Below are 25,275 nucleotides of genomic sequence, written 5' to 3' on the forward strand. Positions count from 1 at the left end.
ATAACCTATGTTACCATAATAATCATTTAGACATGCTACATGAGCTGCTATTCAGAATCGTTCCAGAACAGTTGCTCTGGCAATAAACAACCGTTCAATGGAAGCTTTACCAGCAATCCGGAAAATCCGCTGCCCATCAACATGGCATGGTGTCCGCATGAGCGGAAAAAATGTGGCTCAATAGCTTAAGCAATATGCTTCTCCGAGTACAAGGAAACAAGAAAGTAAAAGGAAAGAAAGCAATTCGCTATGCTCATGTGAAAATATGCTTAATATCTTGAGCGTCAGCCAACTAGGAACTCTGGAACGCCCATAAGCTGCAAGCTGCTATCAGACTTGCCCATAATGAGAAACGATGGAACGCTGAATCCTTCCTCTGTGAGATCAACCATGCTAAATAGCTTTCATCCCCATGGCTCTGGATGCTGCAACGCTGCCGATAAAGATATTTAGTGTGCTCTTGTACTGTCGATGATGAAAACCCTATCGAACCCCGTTTCAAACGGCTGCTAATGACACGATATGTGATTTATTGATGGTGCGACTGCTAATAGTCTCGTTAGCTCTTGAAGAGCCTTTTTAGATGGTACACTGGTTAAGAACGTGAAGTTGTATGCCATTTAGCCGCTAGAGTTTAAAATATACCGTAATCCGGGGTATCATTGATCAGCGGGGTAACATTGATCGGCTTGACCCACCTCATGAAATGTTCAAACAAGCATTATACATTGAATCAGTTTCTACTATGGAATGGCATATCGTAATCTGCTATTATTTAGCTTTTAAATGACATGCAATTTATGAAAATTGAATTTCATGAACATTAAAATAAATCGATTTTTCCATAACTGTGTTTCGTAACGCAATGAGATACACTGTCAAACATTCATGCTTGGCGTGAATACTAGATATAATATGAGGTTCGAAATCACTGTATTACTTCAATATGATATCCTAGAGTTGGATTTAATAAACGAAACTTTTATGAAAATCCTGTTTTTCAGTAAAATTTACGATTTATTAAAAGTCGACTATCAATTCCTTAAGCTATTGCCTACCTTTAGGCGTTATTCGTGGTTTAGAGGATTTTAATCCTAAAATAACTTAAAAAGTACATTATTTGTAAGAATTTAGACAACATATTCGAAATCAGCGACCCCGAATTTAGTAAGTAAGGGTATTTTCAACACAAATGAGCATTGATCACTGACATGATCAATGTTACCCCAAATCAACACAATCAAAAATTAGATTTAAAAACCCTTTTAAACATGTTTTAAAGTTTTACAATACTTTTTCGAGTAGCTTAACACAAACTCAGAGGGCCAGTACTTCTTTTAAAAATATAAAACATGTAACATTTGCTTTAACAAGAGAATTATTCAAGAAAGATCGAAAATTCTGATCAATGTTACCCCGGATTACGGTAATTGAGATATTCCTAGAAGATTTTCTTAACGGTAGTGTACACCATAAAAAATCCAAAAAATATTCTATGATATGTGGTCAGCCTCCGGGGTTCTGTTTGATTTCATATTACGGATGAATGCTTCCATCACAAGTTCAAATCATCGAACAATTCCAAGCTTGAATCAATATAAAAATCAATCACATTGATCTGTTTACAATACTGAGTCATTGATTTTTATCTGGGTGAAATGCATCAGGATAAAAAGTCAGTACAATTTCCTGTTCATAAATGTATCAACGATGCAACAAGCATATCCGTTTTGTTTCATATTTGCTGTTCTAATTACGAGCTGATTGATTTATGTGCACTTCAGTGATTAGTAAACGAGTTTCCACTGGGCAGGAAATAATAAATACATCATGACTGAAGTCATGGTGTGTGAAAATAGTTTAAGGCCATGATGGTAACAACGTAAACTCCAGCTTCTGTAGCTGTAATTATGATTTATGAGTTTATTTATTTATTTCACTGACTAGAAAGCGTAAACTCAGTTTTCCCCGGATTCCACACACATAGTTTATATCGCTGAGACTCGTGAAAGAATGTTACTCATCGCTTATGGCACACACACATTTATTTCTCGCTAGCTGGAAAAGTGGATTTTCCTCCGAGGTTAATGCAAAATCATCTGAAAGTGCTGAACCCGTTCCGTATTCCCATCGACACATCGCTAAGGAATGGATTACGTGAACCAAGTACCCACGCGTTCGGTTGATATCACCTCACGAATGCAACAAGTCATTGCGAGGAATACCTACTAGCAGCGAACGTGAGCGTTTCATTTCGCTAAGCTTCTTTCGAGTTCATAAATTGCTTTTCCGACCTTTTCCAAGCTGTACGATGAGATATGAGTGCGTGCTATACACCTACAATATTCAATTCAACTATCTTTCACACGTAGGCACCATACCAACCGACTGAACTTAGGTCGACAAAATACTTACAGGGTTGCAACTTTTGGTTCGATATGTATTTCTCCAGCTTCCGCCGCAGGATCAGTTCCGCTCCGTACCGCCCCTGGCTGCCGTTGTCCACCAGCAGGAAGTAAGCGTGACGATTGTTTAACACAGCCAATTTTGAGCTGGAATGTGACACGGAAAAGATTCGGTGAGAAAAGTTGAGTTGATTGTGATAATAGGTCATTTCATAAGCCCATAAAATACACAAAACTAGAGTGTCATATTTTTTTTTTCTACATCACAAATAACGTTTCTTTTTATAAAATAATACCATAAGTTTGTTGCAAAACGGCTGCAATTATTTTTAGGAATATAAATGATACATTTTTTGTAGGCACTGATAGAAATACGGGTAAATTTTACAGAAACATTACCGGTGCAGTAAAGTCTGGGTATGCTGCGCAATTCAGATCCCATTGTGATCCACTAGCATCTGCCCAGCAACTCTTATCCCTACCTCCACGCGGTACCGGCCGGAAACTATGAGCAACCTTAGGGAAGATCGGGTAACCTACCCTGGTGGGAATTTTGGTCGTAGGCTGACAGGGAAGGGTGAGCGTCTGTTCTCCAGGAGGACCGGCTAACAACAGTGTCTGATCCCCATGTTAGGGGCGGCTGATCTACGTCCGAGTGCCAGGGAAGGACTCTAAGCTCAACTGTGCACTATGGTCCTCCGGAAAGTAGGGGGTTGGTGTCAGGCCCTACGAGCCAGCCGTAAAAAACCATTGTAGCGGAAAATCAGCAACAGAATAATACGAACCGAGACCAACGGCAACGACCCCAGCGAACAAAAAGGACTTGCGATTGGGAACTCGGTACGTGGAACTGCCGATCTCTTAACTTCATTGGGAGCACCCGCATACTCGCCGATCTACTGAAGGACCGCGGGTTCGGCATCGTAGCGCTGCAGGAGGTTTGTTGGACAGGATCCATGGTGCGAACGTTTAGAGGTAATCATACCATCTACCAGAGCTGCGGCAACACACGCGAGCTGGGAACAGCTTTCATAGTGATGGGTGACATGCAGAAGCTCGTGATCGATTGGTGGCCGATCGACGAAAGAATGTGCAGGTTGAGGATCAATGGCCAATTCTTCAACTTCAGCATAATAAACGTGCACAGCCCACACTCCGGAAGCACTGATGATGACAAGGACGCATTTTACGTGCAGCTCGAACGCGAGTACGATCGCTGCCCAAACCACGACGTCAAGATCATCATAGGAGATTTGAACGCTCAGGTAGGCCAGGGGGAGGAATTCAGACCGACGATTGGTAAGTTCAGCGCCCACGACTCATTGATTTCGCCGCCTCCAAAAATATGGCCATACGCACACCTTTTTCCAACAGAGCCTCCCTTATCGTTACACCTGGAGATCACCACAGCAGACGGAATCTCAAATCGACCACATTCTGATTGACGAACGGCACTTCTCCGACATTATCGACGTCAGGACCTATCGTGGCGCCAACATCGACTCCGACCACTATCTGGTGATGGTCGAACTGCGCCCAAAACTCTCCGTCATCAACAATGTACGGTACCGGCGACCGCCACGGTACAACCTAGAGCGACTGAAGAAATTGGATGTCGCCTCAGCATACGCGCAGAATCTCGAAGCCGCATTGCCAGACGAGGGCGAGCTCGATGAGGCCCCTGTAGAGGACTGCTGGAGTACAGTGAAAGCAGCCATCAACGACGCAGCCGAGAGCACCATCGGGTACGTGAAAAGGAAGCGACGAAACGAATGGTTCGACGAAGAGTGTAGAACGGTTTCGGAGGAGAAGAACGCAGCGAGGGCGGTAATGCTGCAGCAGCTCAAAACCAACAAAGCAGCTGGTAAGGATGGTATCGCAGCTGAACTCATCAAGATGGGCCAGAAAAGTTGGCCACCTGTCTGCATCGGCTGATAGTCAGGATCTGGGAAACCGAACAGCTATCGGAGAAGTGGAAGGAAGGGGTAGTCTGCCCCATTCACAAGAAAGGCGACCATTTGGAATGTGAGAACTTCAGGGCGATCACTATTTTGAATGCTGCCTACAAAGTGCTATCCCAGATCATGTTCTGTCGTCTGTCACAAAAAACGAATGAGTTCGTGAGAAGTTATCAGGCTGGCTTCATCGAAGGCCGGTCGACAACGGACCAGATCTTTACCGTAAGGCAAATCCTCCAGAAATGCCGTGAATACCAGGTCCCAACGCATCACCTGTTCATCGACTTCAAACCGGCGAATTTTTCTGCGTTCACTTTCAAGTATCTCACAGCGGAGCTGAAAATGAATGTCAAAAGCATTCAGTTCAGCAGAAATTCATTCAATTGAATGAGATTTTTTCAACCCTGCTATGGAGAATCATGGACGAAAACGGCTTTCCTGGGAAGCTGACTAGACTGATTAAAGCAACGATGGACGGTGTGCAAAACTGCGTAAGGGTTTCGGGTGAACTATCCAGTTCATTCGAATCTCGCCGGGGACTGCGACAAGGTGACGGACTCTCATGCCTACTCTTCAACATCGCCCTGGAAGGTGTGATGCGACGAGCCAGGCTCAACAGCCGGGGAACGATTTTCACAAAATCCGGTCAATTTGTGTGCTTTGCGGACGACATGGACATTATCGCTAGAACATTTGGAACGGTGGCAGAGCTGTACACCCGCCTGAAACGCGAAGCAGCAAAGGTCGGACTGGTGGTTAATGCCTCAAAAACAAAGTACATGCTGGTAGGCGGAACCGAACACGACCGGATCCGTCTGGGTAGTAATGTTACGATAGACGGGGATACTTTCGAGGTGGTGGAGGAATTCGTTTATCTCGGATCCTTACTGACGGCTGACAACAACGTGAGCCGTGAAATTCGGAGGCGCATCATCAGCGGAAGTCGGGCCTACTACGGGCTCCAGAAGAAACTGTGGTCGAAAAAGATTCACCCACGCACCAAATGCACCATGTACAAAACGCTAATAAGACCGGTGAGCCTCTACGGGCACGAGACATGGACCATGCTCGAGGAGGACCTACAAGCCTCGGAGTTTTCGAGCGACTATGGACTATGGAGTGCTATGGACGATCTTTGGTGGTGTGCAGGAGAACGGTGTGTGGCGGAGAAGAATGAACTACGAGCTCGCTGCACTTTACGGCGAACCCAGCATCCAGAAGGTGGCCAAAGCCGGAAGGATACGGTGGGCAGGGCATGTTGCAAGAATGCCGGACAACAACCCTGCAAAGCTGGTGTTTGCAACTGATCCGGTTGGCACAAGAAGGCGTGGAGCGCAGAGAGCACGATGGGCGGACCAGGTGGAGCGTGACTTGACGAGCATTGGGCGCGACCGAGGATGGAGAGCGACAGTCACAAGCCGAGTATTGTGGCCTACTATTGTTGATTATGTCTTGCCCTAATGATGTTGAACAAATAAATGTATGTATGTAATTACCGGTGCAGAAAGTATGTCACTCACTGCTATACATGATTGTTATCCAGTCGGGTAAAGTAATATTGCGTAGCACAACAACAAGGCAATGAGAGACTTAGAACAAAAAATCAAGCAGTCAGAGCTTTGTGCTCCATCGTGTGTTACAAGAAGAAACGATCGCTGCTTTTGGATGTTGTTGATACTACCTAGAACGAGGGTTGTTCAATTCTGTTTTAACGTGGAATAATTTGTCATTGAAATCATCGTCATCATCAAATATTTGAAAGCAGTTTATTCGTTTAAATCCAACAATTTCGCTTTGAAATTGTATTCACTGTATTCCACATTAGGAATGGGACACAGTAAATATATTTTCATCGGCATTGTTTTGATTTCTAGCGAAAAACCTGATTTTTAATTTCAGGAAAATGATGGCGAATGCTTGAGCCTTAACCTTCCTAACACGTTGCGAAGAGCTCGTTGACGTAGTGTACGAGGTCCATAAAAAATGACCCTAATGCACAAAGAGGGTTAAGCACGGCGTTTGTGATTGTAAGTGGGGGTCAGAGTGAGTGTCGTAAGGCACAGTGAAAACAAACGACCAGCAAATGAGACTAACCCAAGACGAACCGGCAGTACCTACGCGCTTCAGAACTAGGATTTTCAGAAGGATCACCGGAACAGCCAGCTCCTAGGGATCCGTGCTGTTAATTACTGACCGACACCTTGTCCACCCAATTGGCTTAAAGCGTATCGTATTTAATTTCTACATTTTCTATTGGTCCGAGCAGAATTCCACTTATTTTCTTCATCGAATAATCGCGATTATTTTGGGTTGGACAGCACCTCCAGGGCTTACAGCAACATTACGCGTTCCCTATAGCCAACTCTGGGTGGTTCTACATTCTGGTACACCTTGGAAACCTAATTCGATGGAATCTTCACGGTCAAATCGATTTTTTTAAAGTTTGGTGGGATTGCATTGAAAAGAGAACAGCTATTGGCACCTCCGGAATAGAACCCGCAACAACGTTCGGTTTTCACAACAGGTATTTTCCAATTAAACTCACACGGGCGGCCTTTCCGAGGAACTTGGGGTGAGTTTTATTCCTTTGAGCATGGCGAGTTGGCTCAAGTCCGATCAACTCTATAACTTTCGGTCAGATGACCACGAGGATGACCTTTCACTTCTCGAGCCAGAAATCCACACGCTCTCCCTATCGTTGGTCCATCTCTCAGCCATCCACGACAGGTATACGAACGGCTCGGCATTTGGTATACCGACCGCGACCATCCATCACAACGTGGAATCTCACCATTTCCCCATAAGAACGGTGTGATTCTGTTGCAACCACATGAAACAAAAAATGCATTTGCGGTTGACAGTTGTTGGCATGCTATGTTCTGTTTGAGTGTTTTTTTTTTTCAGTGGGGAAATGCGCATGGACACTAGATGAACATTGGTTCACCCATTTAGCCCAGTTTTGTGTTCGAAAGGAATCGCTCAAGAAACTTCTTGACCAATTCCTGGCAGAAACTTTCCACGGTGACTGCCATTTGAATTGTCATTTCTTCACAACTGCGTACTGTGATCGAAGAAAATCGGTTTCTTGGGCGATTCAGGCAAGGAATTACACATGCATCAAGATAGGCCGAAAAATTCCTTCTGAACTGCAAACAGTCCTTTTGCCGTTGCTGCTAGTTAGGCGCTGCTGTTTTGTTGCCAGCTTCTTCCCTAAGTTGCATATCTATGTTTTAATTATCTAAGCTATTATTCAAAACAAGGGGAGAAGGAGCACAAGAATTAGCCTCTTTATGGATGACCTAAAGCTGTCAGTATATAGATACTGCATCAACTTGCAATTTGTATCGACACTCAGCAACGAAATCACTCAGCAAATGGAAATCGTAACTGTCACATGCTGGTCGATTCATCTTCGTTGGGATCAAGTAGCGTATGCCAGCTGTTTTCACTTTGACAAACAGGAGAATATTTGGAATACAGTTGGTAGCCAAATGCACAAATACCTTTGCTTCTTGCATCGTGTTAACTGTGTTCTGAACTGCTTTCTGTCACGAAATGACCACGGTAACAGCATCTGATGCAGGAAAATTATCAGCCGAACTACGACATCAATACTGTCGACGTGATGTTATTAACGTGGAAGCAGAAGGAGTTGAATGACACAGAATTTCTTAATTTATACCTGCGCAGAGATTTGTGCAGAAATTCTTTCAGGAACGCATTGATATTGAAAAATATCTAGGAAGCATTTTTTTTTTCTTTTTGTTATTCAGGGATTTTCAGCCGTAGACAGGTTTTCCTCATCCCAGATTTCCTAAAGGTATCCCAGGAGAAATTCCCAAAGGAATTCCTAGAAAAAATACAGGAAGAATTTACAAAAGATCGACGGATATCCTGAAGCAATCTTTGATAAATTCACAAAAAAATCTCTGAACAAATCGCAGGAGGGATTCCTAAAGGATCCACGAAGTAACTCGTGATGGAATTCCTGGATGATTGCCCAAAGGGATCTTCGGAGAATTTCCTAAAGCACACGTATTGGCATTCCTGAAGGAATCACGGGAGAAACTCCCAAAAGAATCACTGAAAAAAATCGCTGGTGAATCCACGGAGAGATTTCGATGGGTTTCCTGGAAGATTTTTTTGAAGAAATTCCCAAAGGAATTTTTGAACGAATCCCTGGATCTGCAAAGAAATTTCCGAAGAAAGCTGTGAAAATTTTCTGCCGGGTTCCCTGGAGCAATTTCAAAAGCAATCTTTGGAAGAATTGATGGAGGGATTCCAAAAGCATTCGCGGAGAAATTCATGAAGGTATCCCTGGAAGATTTCGCGTAGGAGGAGTTCTCTGAGAAAATCCTAAAGTATCCGTAGAGGTATTCTGGAAGGAATCCCTGGAAGAAATGCCAAAGAATCTATGAAAGATTATAAATTCTTAGAGCTAGAGCATCTGTAAAAACATTTCGGAAAAAATGGTGAAGGAGTTCCTTAACACTCCTTGATAATTAGAGTCATTTTTTACCCATATCGTACACTACGTTAGCTAGCTGTTGTCAACGTAATGCATCAGGAGGGTTAAAGCATCATTGTAGGAATTCCCAAGGGTCAGCGGAGAAAATTCTGTAGGAATGCTTGGAAGATTTCTCCAAAAAAAATCCATTGAGAAATTTCCAAAGGATCAGTATAGTCATTCCGGAACAGATCCCTGGCGAGACTTAAAAAAAACTGAAAAAAAATCCCTGGCAAAGTTTATTTTTGGAATTTTTTTTTAAACATCCGTAGAGGTTTTTTTACAAGGAATCTCTGGAGGGATTTCCGAAAAATCCCTCGAAAAATCACTCGTATAAGTTTCATAATCGTAAAACAAATTTATATTCTAAAGATGGGCCATGAGGGGTCATGGGACCATAACGTGTAAGTTTATTATCAGAGAGCGAGTAAAGGCGCTTAAGCCTAGGCTTTAGGGCCAGGACACGGAGTAAATACCTCTGTTCATCTAATCTAATCTAATTTAATCTAATCTAGTGCTTGCACAGCCAGTATTGAAAAGCATCCTGGAAATATCAAAATTTCTTCCGATATTTTCTTGTCAGCATTAATATATGCAGCATATCAGAGATGATGTGACACAAATATTAAAACGGCCAGGCCCACCGTGCAGACTAATGGGTTGGAAGATAATTCAAAAACTTAAGGCATTCAGGTTATCCACTTATGAATAACATGATGGACAAACTTTTTTGAATTGAAAGAAGGAAGAAACGGGGACAACCGTGCCAACCGTTTCGTTTTTAGGGGAATTATGTTTGAACATAGAATCGTTGGGAGTGGTGCTGCTAAGAAGGTTAATTCACACTCACACGGAGTAAATACCTGTGTTCAATTTGAAAATCTGAAGTTCAATATGATCAAATCCATGAATCAACTAAGGATGTAACATTTGAAGGAATTCTCCGACCAAACCTTTTAGAAGATTACCCAAAAAGAACCAGCAGAAATTCCCCCAGAAAAGTCCCAGTGGGAATTCAAAAGCTAATTCTTGAAGGAATCCTTCAAAAACTCGCCGAAGACATTCCTGATTGAATCTCTGGTTTGATTCTTGATGAAATCTATTAATAAATTGACGAAGGAACGACCAATAATTTTCCGAAGGGATTTTCAAAAGAGTGCCTGGAGAAAATCCGAAAGAGATCCCTGGACAGATGAATATTTTGGGCATTGGAGGATTTTACGTTTGGAATATCTGAAGATAATTTTGATGGAATATCTGAATGAACACCCGAAACAATTCTAAGAGGAATTCCCTGAAGAATCCATGGAAGAATCTATCATGGCAGAATTATTGATAAATTATTTGGATGTACTCCTGATTATTATCCAACAAATCGCTGAGAAGTTCCAAAAAGTATACTCATTGAAATAGCTGAACACATTTCCGTTTAAATTTCTAAATTAATCTCTGTCATCATCTCCGAAAGCATTGTTTAATTAATCTTTTGGAAAAGTCCCAAAGAATCACTAGTGACATTCTCCAAAGTTTCTCTGAAGAAATTCCCGATGGAATCACTCGGAGAGTACCCCAAGGAATCACTGGATGAACATTACAATCCTTAACCCTCTAATACCCAAATTTTTGATTTTGATCTAAATATCATTTTTCGTCGTCTAAAATCGATTTAAGCTTGTTTTGGAAGATGATTCTTTTTAATTCTCGATTTTGTGAATTTCGGTTTTTGATTTTTCTAATTTTTATTTTTGAACATCTCTACACTTTTATATTTTTCCTGGAAGCCTATTTGGGATACGGATTTTTTGAGACTAAAACATTTTGAGATTTTTCGATTATTGTTGAAATATTGAAATTTTTATTTTTTTTATGGAAAATTTTATTTTCCGTGTAATTTTATGGAAAATAATTTAAGAGTGTATTCGACTCCCTTAAACTATTTCACTATGATAGAATGATATGGGAAAAATTTAAAATATGTTAATTGTAGCCATTCAATACAAAATAATCAATGATTTCTGAAAGGTGACTAAAACATGAATTTTTCAATGATTTAAAAAAAATGTAAATACGCTTCAAAAGACACCAAAAACCATTTTGAGATGTACAGAATAGTCCTAAATATCAGCCAAAAATATAAACATTTTGATTGCCCACGAAACAAAAATTACAAAAATGCTCAAACTATACCCCGTCTAAAGGCGGGGTTGGGTATTAGAGGGTTAAGGGGAAACCTCAGAGGATACAAATATGGCTGCCACAATGGCCGACTTGGACCCCTACTCACGTTTTCTAGAGCACCAATCTTAAAAAAATCGTAAACAAATGCGCTCGATTTGGAAAAGCTGCCTGTTTTTTCAATCGAGCAAAGCCAGGATAAACAAGTGCGGCTTGGTTCGATGCTTCGTTCGTCTGATTTGTGCCTCCGAAGTTTGTATGAAAAAATGCAATTGGATTTCTCGATGTTTCACCATAAAGAAGCTCTCTGAAGAATCTCTGAGCAAAGTCTTCTCCAACGAAAGCATAAGGTACTTCCCAAAAAATCCCTGAAATAACTACCGAACCTTGAATCAGGGATGGGAACACTCACTTGGAAAAAGTTACACTCGCTTGGTATTGCTTAGCCCTGAGGCACGCTATCAAAAAACTGTGTACGGAGAACTTTTACCATGTAGTTTTATCTAAAAGTTTTCCAAACAAAGCTTTGCAAAGTAAAAAAGCTATGAAGGCAACTCTCCACGAGGTGAATGTCAATTGCACTCACCTCTTGGAGAGTCGCTTTCATAGCACTCTCACGACTTTGATATGCCTGTACGACCCTTACTTTGTTCGACAAAGCTTTAGACAAAACTACAAAATAAAAGTCCTTCATACACTGTTTTTTGATAGCTTGCCTCTAAGTTGAGAAAATAGCAAGTGAGTGTAACTGTTTCCAAGTGAGTGTTCCCATCCCTGCCTTGAAGTATATCGCGAAGGAAGGCTGTAAGAAGAAATTCGCAATTCTCCAATGATATCCCTAAAATTTTCAATGATCTGATGGAGGAACTAACAAAATAATAACTGGAGGAATTCCATCCAAGCATTGCAGTAAGAAACATGAGTTACCGGAAGACTGCTGCGAAAAATCCTGGAGGAATGTTTGCAACAAGTTCCTACGAAATCTCTAAAGCCTCAGAAGAATTCATGAGGGAATATCTGGAAAAAAATCCGAAGTAACTCCTGAGAAAATTCCAGGAAATATCTCATGATTATTCCGCGCAATTCTTGGAATGTTTCTGGAAGTACTGTTAGACTTCCAGTTTTGTCTACCTCTTTGAAAGTATAGTGTCTGGCTACGTGATGTGACATTTTCTCTTTGGTTGTTGACTTCTGTTGCTGCCGTTTTCTTAGCTAGGCATGATAAGCATTTTTCTTTTGAAGAACCTTACCTTAAGGTCATTTATTAAAACCTTTAAGCTTTAATAGTGAAAGAATTACTTTTAGTTAAAATGAACATGAACAAGGATTCCAACTTTTGTTTGGAGGTATACTATGGAGCGTACTAAATAATCATCCAATCGTCGCAACAACCTTCTGCATTCGCTGGAGTGCCCATTTTCTGGTCCGACTTAATTTAAATTATTTACACTTTGCGGGTAAGATAACCGCAACAAAAAATTCTTTGCCGTGTAACAAATTAAATTCTCCACCCGGCACGAGAGCATCCCACGCCCACCCATCCCAACATTCAAAATCAAGTGAAATGGAAAACTTACCGCGGTGAGCTTATACTATGGCAGGGAACGTCCCGGTTGTGTCCGAGCAGTTCGTGGTTCCGTTCGACGATGCCCCACGGGGCGATCCCGATGCTGACAACCCGTCCGGATCGTTGCTGTCCTTCGAGCAGCAGAGCATCACCGACTTGCTTTGTGACACCTGTGAATTGGACCGGCGACGAGAGGGAGAGATAGAGAGAAGCGCAAGTGAACGTGTTTCTATTAGTGGTGCTTTCGAACGATGCGATGTTTCTGACTAGTGTAGAGCTATGTAGGACTAGGTACCATGTTGCAGCAACAGCCGTGGACGAGCAGGTGATATTGCAAAAGTTTTTAATTCGAGATAGTTTCACCGGAGATGGGTACTTACCTACAACGGTGCTGGTTTAATTGGAGGAGGAAACTTGTGTCGAGTCGACATGTACGCTTTCAACGGCCCTCAGCTGGAGGATGGAACAAATCGATGATTGCACTATTTGGCTCTAATAGGATTATGACGAGTTTTATCGAACATTATTAATTTGGGTATGAATTGTAGCATGCATAATAGTAGTTTTGGTTTCGATTTTATTATTTTAAATTGTATCTGTAAACTTGTTAGCTCCGAGGCCAATAATTTATAATTGAATATTTTACCGAATCAGTTGAATGCTGATTATTCAAAGTAGGTCATCATTGTAGACCATATAACCGATGCGGTAAACGCACGGGTATTCAGCATGACCATGCTGAGGGTGACGGGTTCGATATTCAGTCGGCCACTTTTCGTAAAGGAAATTTCTTTGACTTACTTGGGCATAGAGCATCTTCGTGCCTGCCACACGATAGGGTAAAAGCACTAGACTTCGCCATTGCTCTAGTCTTCGCCCCCTCCATAAGAATTCCATTTTTAATGTATGAAGTGGCGAAGATTGGAGCAGAATTTAAGGGGGGGGGCGAAGTCTAGTGTTTTTATCCTATACACATGTAAAATGGTCATTGGCAGTGGAAGCTCTCAGTCAATAACTGATAGTGCTCACAGACCGCTAAGCTGAGGTTCAAGCTTTGTCCCAGTTGGGACGATATGCCCAGAAGTAGGAAAAGATTGTCGGTTTTGCATTGCCGGGTACAAGTCTTTTCATTATGGGACAATAACTTCACACTGTCCAAAGTTATGCTGACATATTTGTAACTGATGGAAATTTGTAGGGTATTTTAACAATTTCACCAAATTTCACGGAATTTCTCAAATTTCGCGCCCATAGACCAATTTCGCGAATTTCCATTGTCCCTACTCAAGACCTATTTGGTATCAATTACAAATTTATAAATTAAGTTTCATATAATGTAAAACATATTGTAAAAGAACTACAATTTCATTAGAATACACTCAAATCTATTTTTACACGACTTTTTGTTACGCGATTTTATTTTGCACAATTTTTACGATTTTCACGAAAATACGCGACTTTTTTGCGCGATTTTGGTCATTTTCAGAGGGTACTTCGTGTAAAAAAATTTGTTTGGATGTTTTTTGCGCAACTTCTCGAAGTTACGCGAACTTTTTTTTTACACGAACTTTTTTTTTCGCGAGCGCATCCATAGCGTAAAAACAAAATTGAGTGTACTAAGATTGGATGTTTTTCCCTCGAATTCTGTTTCCGTCATGTCTACTTCGGGCACAACATGAATTCAATTGAAACGTTCATAAATTACGTTCAACATTTGGAGGAGGATTTGATTAATTCCAGAACAGTTTTTGCTGCATTCTGCAGCAGTGAAAACCAACTTTGAAGTACCACAGAGCTTTTCTTCTTCTTCTTCTTCTTTATGGCTGTACGTCCCCACTGGGACTTAGCCTGCCTCGCTTCAACATAATGTTCTTTGAGCACTTCCACAGTTATTAACTGAAAGGCTTTCTTTGCCTGTCATTGCATTAATTTGTATATTGTGGGGTAAGTACAACGAAACACTATGCCCATGGACTCGAGAAAATTTTCCCGACCGGAATGGGAAACGAACCCACTGTCTCTGGATTGGCGATCCATAGCCCCAACCACTACTCAAGAGACCCACAGAGCTTTTGTGGATTGTGAATTGAAAGTTGGTTCAACAAGTGAATCTGGCAAAGTGAGAATTGAACGGTGATGAAGAGCAATTTTTTAGCTGCTGCCTTGGTACGGTTGCCTTCAGCAAACGTAAAACGAGAAAAATGATGAAGTCGTAAGCGGAGTAAATTTTTACCCTACTTACCTATTTTTATTTGCGCAACTAAGAGATCATCCGAAGAAAGATCGACAGGTAGAACTAACTGGCGATTCTCGGCAATGTACGTGTAAGATAATAATCTTCTCTGAGGATTTTCCACCCTCTAGGTCTTTGTTGTTTTCTAATGTTTTTGCAATCTCATATCTGCATGAAAATAGTTATTTTTGCAATTCTTAATTATAATAGGCTAGTTTTCGCCACGTGGTACACACTAAGAGCTAAGAATTTTCCTTGTCTTTTTCTGAGTACTATGTAAATTAGTTAGGATGAAGATCATCAGCTTTCATCGCATTTTGCCTCGCGTTTACTCAGGAGATACATCAAACAAATTCGTCTAATCGGTGTTCACTGCGAGTAAGCAAACAACGAGTAGCATATTCAGATGAATTTGCTTGATGGTTCTCCAGATTTGTGCTCGAGAAAATTCGAGTAAAATGAAAGGCGGCCATATTTGTACTCTACCAACCATGTCTTTAACGAGTTCAGCAAATCAACTGTCAAAGATAACAGATGAGAAGTAAATATCGTTACTTGTGAACAGTTAATATTGATAACCGAGTGTACCGAAATAAACCTGCTGTTAAGTACTCATTGAAAAGATGGTAAAAATACTGAACTCAGTGAAAACAGTACTGAGCTAGAATATCAGAATCTAAATGTAATGTGCATAATGGCATACTTTTCCTTGTTTCATTACGCAACAGAATTGTGTTGCATAATGAAGCATATTATGCAACACTTTTTGTTGTATAATGATATCTGTCCAGTCCTTGGCTACGTTCGGCTCCATGACCGTGGGTACACCTGAATGATTTAGATTTCGACTGCTCAACAAGGAGCCACTGAAACGATTTCCTGCTCCTTCTGAGCCCTTTACCATCCGTTCATATGTACCTACCAGTCAGACACTCCAAAAATTGCAACATCTAAACCTCTCCTATGTTATTCGCAATGGGGATTTTTACGGGTGGCTTATTGGGCCTACGCCAACACTCCTGTCTCGCCGGAGGGCCATCGTGCCAGTTCTGTTTAGCGTCCTAACCAACACTGGGACGATCACGCTGATGGGGCTACCACCTGGATCTGGCTGGGCGTGGTGCAGTGTTTCTTACTCAGCCGCTGGATGCCAGAACAGACACTGTTTGAGCCGCACCTCCTTGGTGAACAGACACTCGGATCGTACCTCATCAATCTAGCTGAAGTCAGAAGGACAACAGTGTCCAGGCTGCACTACCAGCTAAGCACACAACTCTTAGCTGGCGGTCTTTGTCATCGCTTGACCCGTGGAAGCATGAGGTAGGAACATGTGAGGACCAGAGCTATGCTGGACGCTCTCCTTATCGACTCACCGTTTTGCAACCCAGCGAGCTTCTAAAATACGGTGGAGAAGTACTGGTAAGAGCACTACACTGGGTCATTACCAAGATTTGGGAGGAGGAAGTATTTCTGGAGGAATGGATGGAAGGTATCGTGTGTCCCATCTACAAAGAGGGCGACAAGTTGGATTACGGGAACTATCGCGCGATCACACTACTGAGCGCTGCATACAAGATACTTTCTCAAATTTTATGCCGCCGTCTATCACCGATTGCAAGAGAGTTCGTGGGGCAATATCAGGCTGGATTTATGGGTGAACGCGCTACAACGAACCAGATGTTCGCCATCCGCCAGGTGTTGCAGAAATGCCGCGAATGCAACGTGCCCACATATCACTTGTTCATCTACTTCAAATCGGCGTATGAAACAATCGATCCAGAACTGCTATGGCAGATTATGCACGAATACGGATTCCCGGATAAACTGATACGATTGATCAAGACGACGATGGGTCGAGTGATGTGCGTAGTTCGAGTATCAGGGACACTCTCGAGTCCCTTCGAATCTTGCAGAGGGTTACGGCAAGGTGATGGACTTTCGTGCTTGCTGTCCAACATTGCATTAGAGGGTGTGATAAGGAGAGCGGGGATAAACACGAGCGGGATGATTTTCACGAAGTCCGCCCAGCTGCTTGGTTTCGTTGATGATATTGATATTATAGCTCGCAAATTTGAGACGATGGTGGAAACGTACATCCGACTAAAGAGTGGAGCCAGGCGAATCGGATTAGTCATTAATGTGTCGAATACAAAGTACATGATGGCAAAGGGCTTCAGGGAGGAATCACTACGCCCGCCACCCCAAATTCATATAGACGGTGATGAAATTGAGGCGGTTGAAGAATTCGTGTACTTGGGCTCACTGGTGACCGCCGACAACGACACCAGCAGAGAAATTCAGAGGCGCATTGTGGCAGGAAATCGTTCAGCAGAGGACCAACGCGCCCTTGTAGTTTTCGAACGGAAGGTGTTACGTACCATCTACGGCGGAGTGCAGATGGGAGACGGGACTTGGAGAAGGCGTGGTTCATACTACGAACTGCATCAGCTGCTGAAAGAACCAACCATCGTCCACACCGCAAAAATCGGGTGGCCACGGTGAGCGGGTCACGTCATCAGGATGTCGGACAGCAACCCGACTAAAATGATTCTCGAGAGTCATCCGACCGGTACAAGAACACGTGGAGCGCAGCGAGCTAGGTGAGTCGACCAAGTGGAGGACGATCTGCGGACCCTATGCAGAGTGCGGAACTGGAGACAAATGGCCATGGACCGAGTGGAATGGAAACGGCTACTATGTACTGCACAGGCCACCCCGGCCGTAGCCTGATCGGTAAGGTAGGTATCTAAACATCAAGTGGCATCCACCTACAGCACTGCCGTCCTGTTCGTTTTTTTTAAATGGATTTCAATGTGAAATCAAACCGGCGTCACGCAAAAATTGTCCATTTTCAAGCCCCCCTACCCCCTATGTCACTCTTTTTGTATGATAGCTTTGAAATTTTTGTATGGGTCGTCACAGTTTGCTGAACCCCCCTTCCTCCTCAAAGTGTGACGTAATTTATGGACGTTCCAAAACATCTTAAGAATCATAGCACTGTATGGAGCACGATGGGAGCCTGAAATGCTGAAAACTTATGACAGTATTTAAGTCGGACCAAATCATCCACTTGATCGATAAAAAAGTTTCGGTAATACGCTTGAACAACCACTTGCTGCTTCTCATATGAACGCATATATGCCAAGAAAATTTCAAACTGGGTGCTTGTTTTCAGTTATTACAAAAATATGGAGTTTAGCAAAACTCGACTTATTCTGCACTCGTCATATTTATAAATGTATGACTCGATCTGAAGAAATCAAAATTTTTCAACTTGTTTCATAAATAACAATAATGCAACGAATGGCAAACAGATTGTCTCTTCAGCACGAGTCGTACATTTATCCAACGAGGATTTCTATTCAAAGATTCATTCAGATTTTTTTTGATATCGGACATTTATTCCAGAGCTTCTTGCAGATCCATCCGTATTCTTTTAAAAAATCTTTCACAGGTTGCTTCAGAAATTTCTCCATGGATTCCTTTAGAAATCCTCCAGGGAATCCTTCGGAAATTGCTCAGATTTTTTTTTCAGTGATTCTTGCAGAAATTTTCCCGAAGATTCTTTCTGGCATTTCATCAAAAATTTTTCCAGGAATTCCACTGCAAAATCCCTCCAGAAACTTCATTGGAGAATACTGAAGGAAAGTCTCAAGGAGCTTTTTTAGGGATTTTTTTATCTGTATTAACGAGATTTTTAGCCCTAGGCTAGTTCATCTCGGGACCCACGCTTTACTTCCCTTCCGAAGGAAGAACTCACATTTTGCGAGTTTGTCGGGAATGGGATTCGATCCCAGGTCCTCAGCGTGATGGTCAAGTGTTCTAACCATCACACCTGGTCCACTCCCCCTTAAGGGATTTCTCAAGTGGATCTTGCATTACTTTTCTTAGTGATTCCAGCTAAAAATCCTTATATGGCGGTTATATAGAGATCCTAAGGCTCCATGTAATTTCTCAGAAATTCCACCAGCATTTTCTCCAAGGATATCTCTAGGAATTTCTCCACAGATGCTTTCAGGAATTCTTTTCTCCTGAAATATGCCCTAGGATTGCCTATTTCAAGAAATTTTATTTAGAATATTTGTCTAGGTTTATCCATTTGTTTTCTTCAGATTTTCATCCAGAGATCCCTTCAGATAATTCCAGGAGTTTTATTAAGGGATTCTCCAGGATGTTTTGTTTCTGAAAATTTTAAACTTCAATTTTAAAAATTTCTTCGGGATTTACTTTAAAACATATTTTATTACTTTTTCAGGAATTTTCTTTGGATTCGTTCAAATACTTATTCGGGAATTCATTCAAGAATTCATCCTGAGGTTTCTACAGGAATTCAACTAGAGATTTCTTTAAAAATTCCAATCAGAAATGCCTACAGAAATCTATTAAGATCCAGGGATTCCACCAAAACTCTGTCCAGAGAATTCTTTAGCATTCCAAAGATTTCTACAGGAATTTGCAGAAATTCATCCAAAGTTTTTTTTTCAGAAATTCCTTAGGGATTTTTTTTTAATTACTTTAACGGTTCCATTAGAAATTTCTCCGAGGATTTCTTCAGAAATATCTTCATGGATTTTTAAAAGTTCTTCCAGTACAACTTAGAAACTGTTCCTCTTAAGTTTGGAAACAGAAGAAATTGTCATAAAAAAAAGAAATATGATGAGCATAGATTAGATAATGGACCCATGTAGCCACAGCTGCAAAGGCGTGGGTTTCCAGCATGATCATGCTGGGGGTGACGGGTTCGATCTTTTCGAAAATGAAATTTCTTAGACTTCCTTGGGCATAGATACATACTGTGCATGCAACACGATATACCTACACATGCAAAATAGTCATTGCCAGAGGATGCTCTAAGTTAATAACTGTGGAAGTGCTAATAGATCGTTGTTTGAATAACTTGAAAAGAAGAGGGCAATCATGCACGCAAAAAAATCCGTTCCGATATACGTGCACTCCCAGTCACGGCAATGGGAACAAACGGGAACTATGCATAGCAACCATAACAACAATAAGAAATGTACACCGTGAACTAGATGTCACGGTTTCTAGAACGCCCATATTGACAGCTGGAACTAGTTCCAGTTCACGGTGTATATTTGCTTGTTCTTATATTTGCGTTTGTTTGTTCACGTTTATCAGAACGGTTTTCTGAGCGTGTGGCAACTGGAGGACTAATTTGATTAATTTTCAAATTCTTAAGTGTGTAATCAGGTAAATGGTTAAAATTTCATCGATTCGCCTGAATCCAGTATCAAACCGACAGACGGACGAACAAGCCAGATCTAGAGCGAGGATCTACAAACACTGAAATTTTACAACTACGTATAAAGTTCCAAACTATGACATAGTTTGAATGGAATAGTGATGCCTCACTTCTCGCCAGTTCAGTTGATCGGGTACGAGAATGGTGCAAAAATCGTTAATTGGCTTGTTGAAAATTTGGTTCTCCTTTAAAAATGCGATAAAAAATGTGGAAAAAGCAAAGGTTTCCCTACCTCAGATGGAGTAGTCCTTTCATTTCAGTAATTCCCATCCTTCTTTTGCCATGAAACTTTGAGAACCTATAGCTCTGGTGACTATGGCAACATACATACCTCATAGTGGTAGGCAATCAATCTCCCATGACGATGATGGGATGTGCTGAGCTTTACCCATATGTACAAAGATTTTCAATTAACAACGATTGAGATGGAAGAGTTTGCCTATTCCTTCAGGCTAACCATTGAACGGGAAACATACACATTACACGTGAGTCGAGGGCACACATGCACGTCGTTTCATGGAATCAGCTACTATATCGTAACGCGGAAAGTTGCTCCATTCCGTTGGCTGCATTCCCAAGTAACACAGAAAACATCTTTGAAAATAAAAAAATAAAAAAATGTTTTATAAACGTACTATTAGAGGATTGAAAAACATCAAGTGTTATTTTTAAGCTAAATTTCTGTTAGCTGCTGATTTCTGGCAAAATAATATCTTTGGCTGTAAAGCTTGAAAAAATATGTAGAATATGCAGATATACAACACCATTTACCATCCAATATTGACAGTAACCAATGTTTACGTTATAATTCACAGTTTATTGATTAACCATGCTGCTGACATACTGCAGTTTCTCGGTTATCTGGATAAATCTGCCTACAAAAAATATTAAATCTTCAGTGAAAAATTAACCAACTAACAAAATTTACTAATTCAGCATGATATAGAAACTGATCCCAAGCCGAACAGGGTACCAATCAAGCTTCAATGGTTCCAAAAGCTCGATAAACAGCTGAGCTTCCGGGAAAAGCTATAGCTAGCATCTACCTCGCCTCCAAGTTGTTCTAAAAGCAGCGGCCGTGATTATCATCCATGTCCAAACAGGATTAACATACACAAATCAGGGAAGCATCCGGCCAGAGCACTAGGCGTTTTAGTTCATAAGTGGGTAATGCAAAACAGCAGCCAGAACTGAATCGCAAAAAATCCGCCAACAATGTTCACCATGTTTCCGTCCCGATCTGATATGATGTTTCTCCGGGTTGCCAGCCAGTTCTCCTATAGGGTGTCCCAGAAAGTATGGGCACAACTTTGCAGCTCTGCTATTTAGGAATGGATGCATAAACAAACTTTATTTTCACACATATCCTGCCTTAATATGTCAACATCAAATGCCAATCATTAAAATTTGCATTTCACACTTCGTTTGAATGCGGTAGAACATTTCCTGAAAGACCTTTTAAAGCTTCTGCACAAATTGCTCTATTTTTCAATAACATCGCTTAACAAATTGTTTTCTACGCATGAAATTAAGCTCGATAAAAATTTCAAAAAATATATCCGTGTATTTCTACATGCGTATCTATTATACAACCCTAAGTTCGAATTGAAAACATATACTTTTGAACCTGAAATATGAATTGAAACACCAAAATCGATATTTTTGAAAACCCGTTTTTCTAATAGTTAAAAACAAGCTTGTGAATATATATCACAAAATGCAGAAAATAACATTTTAATGTCACTATATGTTCAATAAATGCTCCAGCTTTATAAAGTGTAGATTGAATTGTTTTTATTCTCGTCAAAACAGGTTTTAAAACACGAATGTCTGTGGGCATGTCTAATCCAGAAATAGAAAAGGCGAATTTTTCAGTTTTCTCAAAAATATGATTTACCCGTACGCACAATCAAAACATATTTTTATAAAAAATTTCAATCAACCATCTGAGGAAACATGTTTTCGAATGTATCATGTGAAAAAAATTCGAAAAAAGTGTTTCGAATTTGGATATTTGGCAAAACCGTAAAAAAGTAGTTTGTGCAGAAGTTTTAAAAGTTGTTTTTCTATTTTAATCATTCTGCATATAGAAACCATTGTTAATGTATAAACTCTTCACAGGTATCAATTAAAATACTCTGAATAATAATACAAAAATATAAAAAATGTTGTTTGTTGAGAAAATGATTGTATTTTCGCTATACAAAGTTGTGCCCATACTTTCTGGGACACCCTATAGCTCACAGGCTGTTCCAAACATGGGCTAATCGGCTGCGTAATCGCGAATCGTACACTGTACACATTTCACTGAAATTTCACTGAATTCAGAACAATTTTGAGCATCCAGTAATGGCTCGTCATTTGTATTAATTTTATTTTGACAGAATGACAGATCAACCAAGTAGCTGTAATACAGTTGTTTTGGAGTTTTAATTATTATCACAAAACAAACAAATACGTAAGAATGTTGAAAATATGTTATTTAAACGTATTATAAATGTAATAACAAGCTCATGTTGTAGAGTGGCTCGATAGATGTTATTTTGAAGAAATTTGAACTTGTTCTGAATCAAAATAAAAGATTTGTGTGTTCTGCTCCTCTTCATTTTAATAGAAAAATGATTCTAATTACAGTACTGAAAAAAATATGAGTACAATAACAAAAATATGAAACGGAATGACACATTTGTTTTCCTGAATGTGTTTATTCATCTTTGAAAAAACGCTTTCTAAATTTAATAAACCTTGACTATGACCCATTCGAAGTCTATTTCGGGTCAAGGGTTTAGTTTTATTTATGATTTAAATTTCCAATATTTTGAACAGCACTGTAAACTAAATGAACAATCTGCCATATTGCTTTTTTCGTCTGGATTATAAAACAATCAACAAAACAGAATCGTATGGCTGATTAATGTTACGTTTTTTAATTCAATACAATGGCGCATGAATTATGAGTGACTATAATTATATGTTTCACCATTAATCTTGAAGCGCCAGTAAAGTAGTGATACTACTACTGAGTCTATCCCATTTGTTTAATTTTTATCCAAATATTCAGACATCATCGATTCCATCTCTTGCGAAGCAGTTCATGTTGAAGAAACTTATTGCATTTATTCAGAAAAAGGAATATTTGTTTTGTTTTTTTTGTTCTGCTTTCGAAGTTGTCACACTTCGCATACAGTCAGGTTTCCTAAGGGACTGGATATATGGTATATATATGGCACCTTCAAGTTATATAACTTTCAAATAGCTTAATTACAACAATATAGATAGTACGCACGATAACAGCTTTCTATAGATATGTTTTACTGGAAAATATCTGAATTTCAACTCATAAATGAAATTGAGTTATATGTGTTATATGCAAGTTTTATAACTGACAAATAACTCCATTTCATCTGATCAATATTAGAGAGTTGGTTCGGACGTATATTTGGAGTATTATAAGTGTATTAGGATTCATCTTAAATAACTTGTAAGATGTTTTATAAGCCGCCATTTTTTGCGCTGTTTTGCTTATATAAGTGTTCAGTATTAAGTTCATAATACAGGAAATGAACAACCGACTATGTATGAAACGTGAATTTTAAACTGTTATAATACTAGTTGTGTTACTTGGGTTATCACCTTCTTGCTGATGACGGCTGATGCTGATGCTCAAAGTACAAGGACGAAGCTAGAACTAACTCTCACCTGTATTGGTTCCACCGGTGAAAATCCAGGCACCGGTTGTTTTGGCTGCCTTGAGCAATCCCTTCCTTAGCACCTGTTGAACAAAAAGACGAACGATAGAAGAAACATCACACAATATGTGTATGTGGTGTAGTCCCGCTGCTGCAGGGGACGACGACGGATCATTGGTTTACCTTCTTCAGCTTCGGCTGCAGTTCGAAGTTAGCTTTGCCGCCCTGTACGGTGATGAGCAGTTTTGGAAGCTCGAGATTCCACTCGCGGGTGAATAGCTGAACCAGCAGCTCCGGTCGGGTGTCGTACGATAGGCGTACATACTGGAAGGAAGGTGATGAATGGGACGTTGAGATAATATTAGCTTAGTAAGAATCGATATAAATGGAGCTTTTAAAGTTTTTCTTTTTAGGTTACTGCTATACTATTGCGAGCCCAAATCCATATCCAATATTGACTATTCTTTAGAACAAAATTATAAAATACTAGCTGTCCCGGCAAACGTTGTCTTGCCAAGCTGTGGTGGTTTGACAACTGTTGAGCTCATAACGTCACCGCACTCTAGATTGGTTTCATTTCGATCATGTTGATTTCCTTCCCAGGTCATAACAAATCAGCATTTTGTCTATTTTCTTACATTTTTAGTTAATTTTCCCAACTTTTTTTATATATAAACACAGCCACCATGAATACGAATCTAACCATGCAAGAGTCATCCTGATCGGTTCAGCCATTCGTAAGTTTTGTTGCCTCAAAGGGATTTCAAACTCATTTTTATATATATAGATATATATATATATATATATATATATATATATATATATATATATATATATATATATATATATATATATATATATATATATATATATATATATATATATATATATATATATATATATATATATATATATATATATATATATATATAGATATAGATATAGATATAGATATAGATATAGATAGATAGATAGATAGATAGATAGATAGACTAGCTGTACCCCGCAAACTTTGCCTTGCCTACTGCGTTTTATGACGTTTCAAGTCCCTAGTCAAGTCCAAGTCCCCACGGAAACTAGATTTTCAGAAAACTCTCAATTTTTCTATGTTTTTTTTTTGTCTCATAAACCTTCCTTGGGTGAAAACTAACAGAACAAAACTCAAACGACCCGAATTGGACCATCTGTTCGCAAGCTATGCCTGGTCCCACGTATGCCACTGCATTTTTATATACACTACCCGCCATAAATATGGAATCGCATCTTCTAGTATTGCAACACCCCAATTGAATATTGCAGCACCCCAAAAAGTTTGGCATCACCTGAAAACCTTATTTTTTACTAAACTATATCTCAAAAACCGTATCCTCTGCAAAGTTTAGACCTTCGGCAAAGTTGTTCAGCAGGTTTATGACCTTCAAATGGTGAAATGTTTGGTACGTAATTCCGCCGCTATGTGGCGCTAGTGTGCATTTACA

The 25,275-nt window shown here is 40.2% G+C and overlaps 1 protein-coding gene across 31 annotated transcripts in view; it reads right to left on the bottom strand.

Annotated features, from left to right (window-relative positions):
* The window catches only part of LOC109399478 (transient receptor potential cation channel trpm), a 537,415-nt gene that overhangs the window by 35,964 nt on the left and 476,176 nt on the right, over window positions 1–25,275 (bottom strand). For all 31 annotated transcript variants that reach the window (XM_062852478.1, XM_062852475.1, XM_062852470.1 and 28 more), the window contains 4 exons: window positions 23,981–24,121; window positions 23,808–23,880; window positions 12,623–12,782; window positions 2,416–2,552 (listed from right to left, as the gene is read on the bottom strand). In XM_062852478.1, coding sequence (XP_062708462.1) covers window positions 2,416–2,552; window positions 12,623–12,782; window positions 23,808–23,880; window positions 23,981–24,121 — 511 coding nt within the window. The remainder of the gene's footprint in view (window positions 1–2,415; window positions 2,553–12,622; window positions 12,783–23,807; window positions 23,881–23,980; window positions 24,122–25,275) is intronic.

This window comes from Aedes albopictus, chromosome 2 (genome assembly GCF_035046485.1).
Source record: "Aedes albopictus strain Foshan chromosome 2, AalbF5, whole genome shotgun sequence".
NCBI classification, from domain to species: Eukaryota; Metazoa; Arthropoda; class Insecta; order Diptera; family Culicidae; genus Aedes; species Aedes albopictus.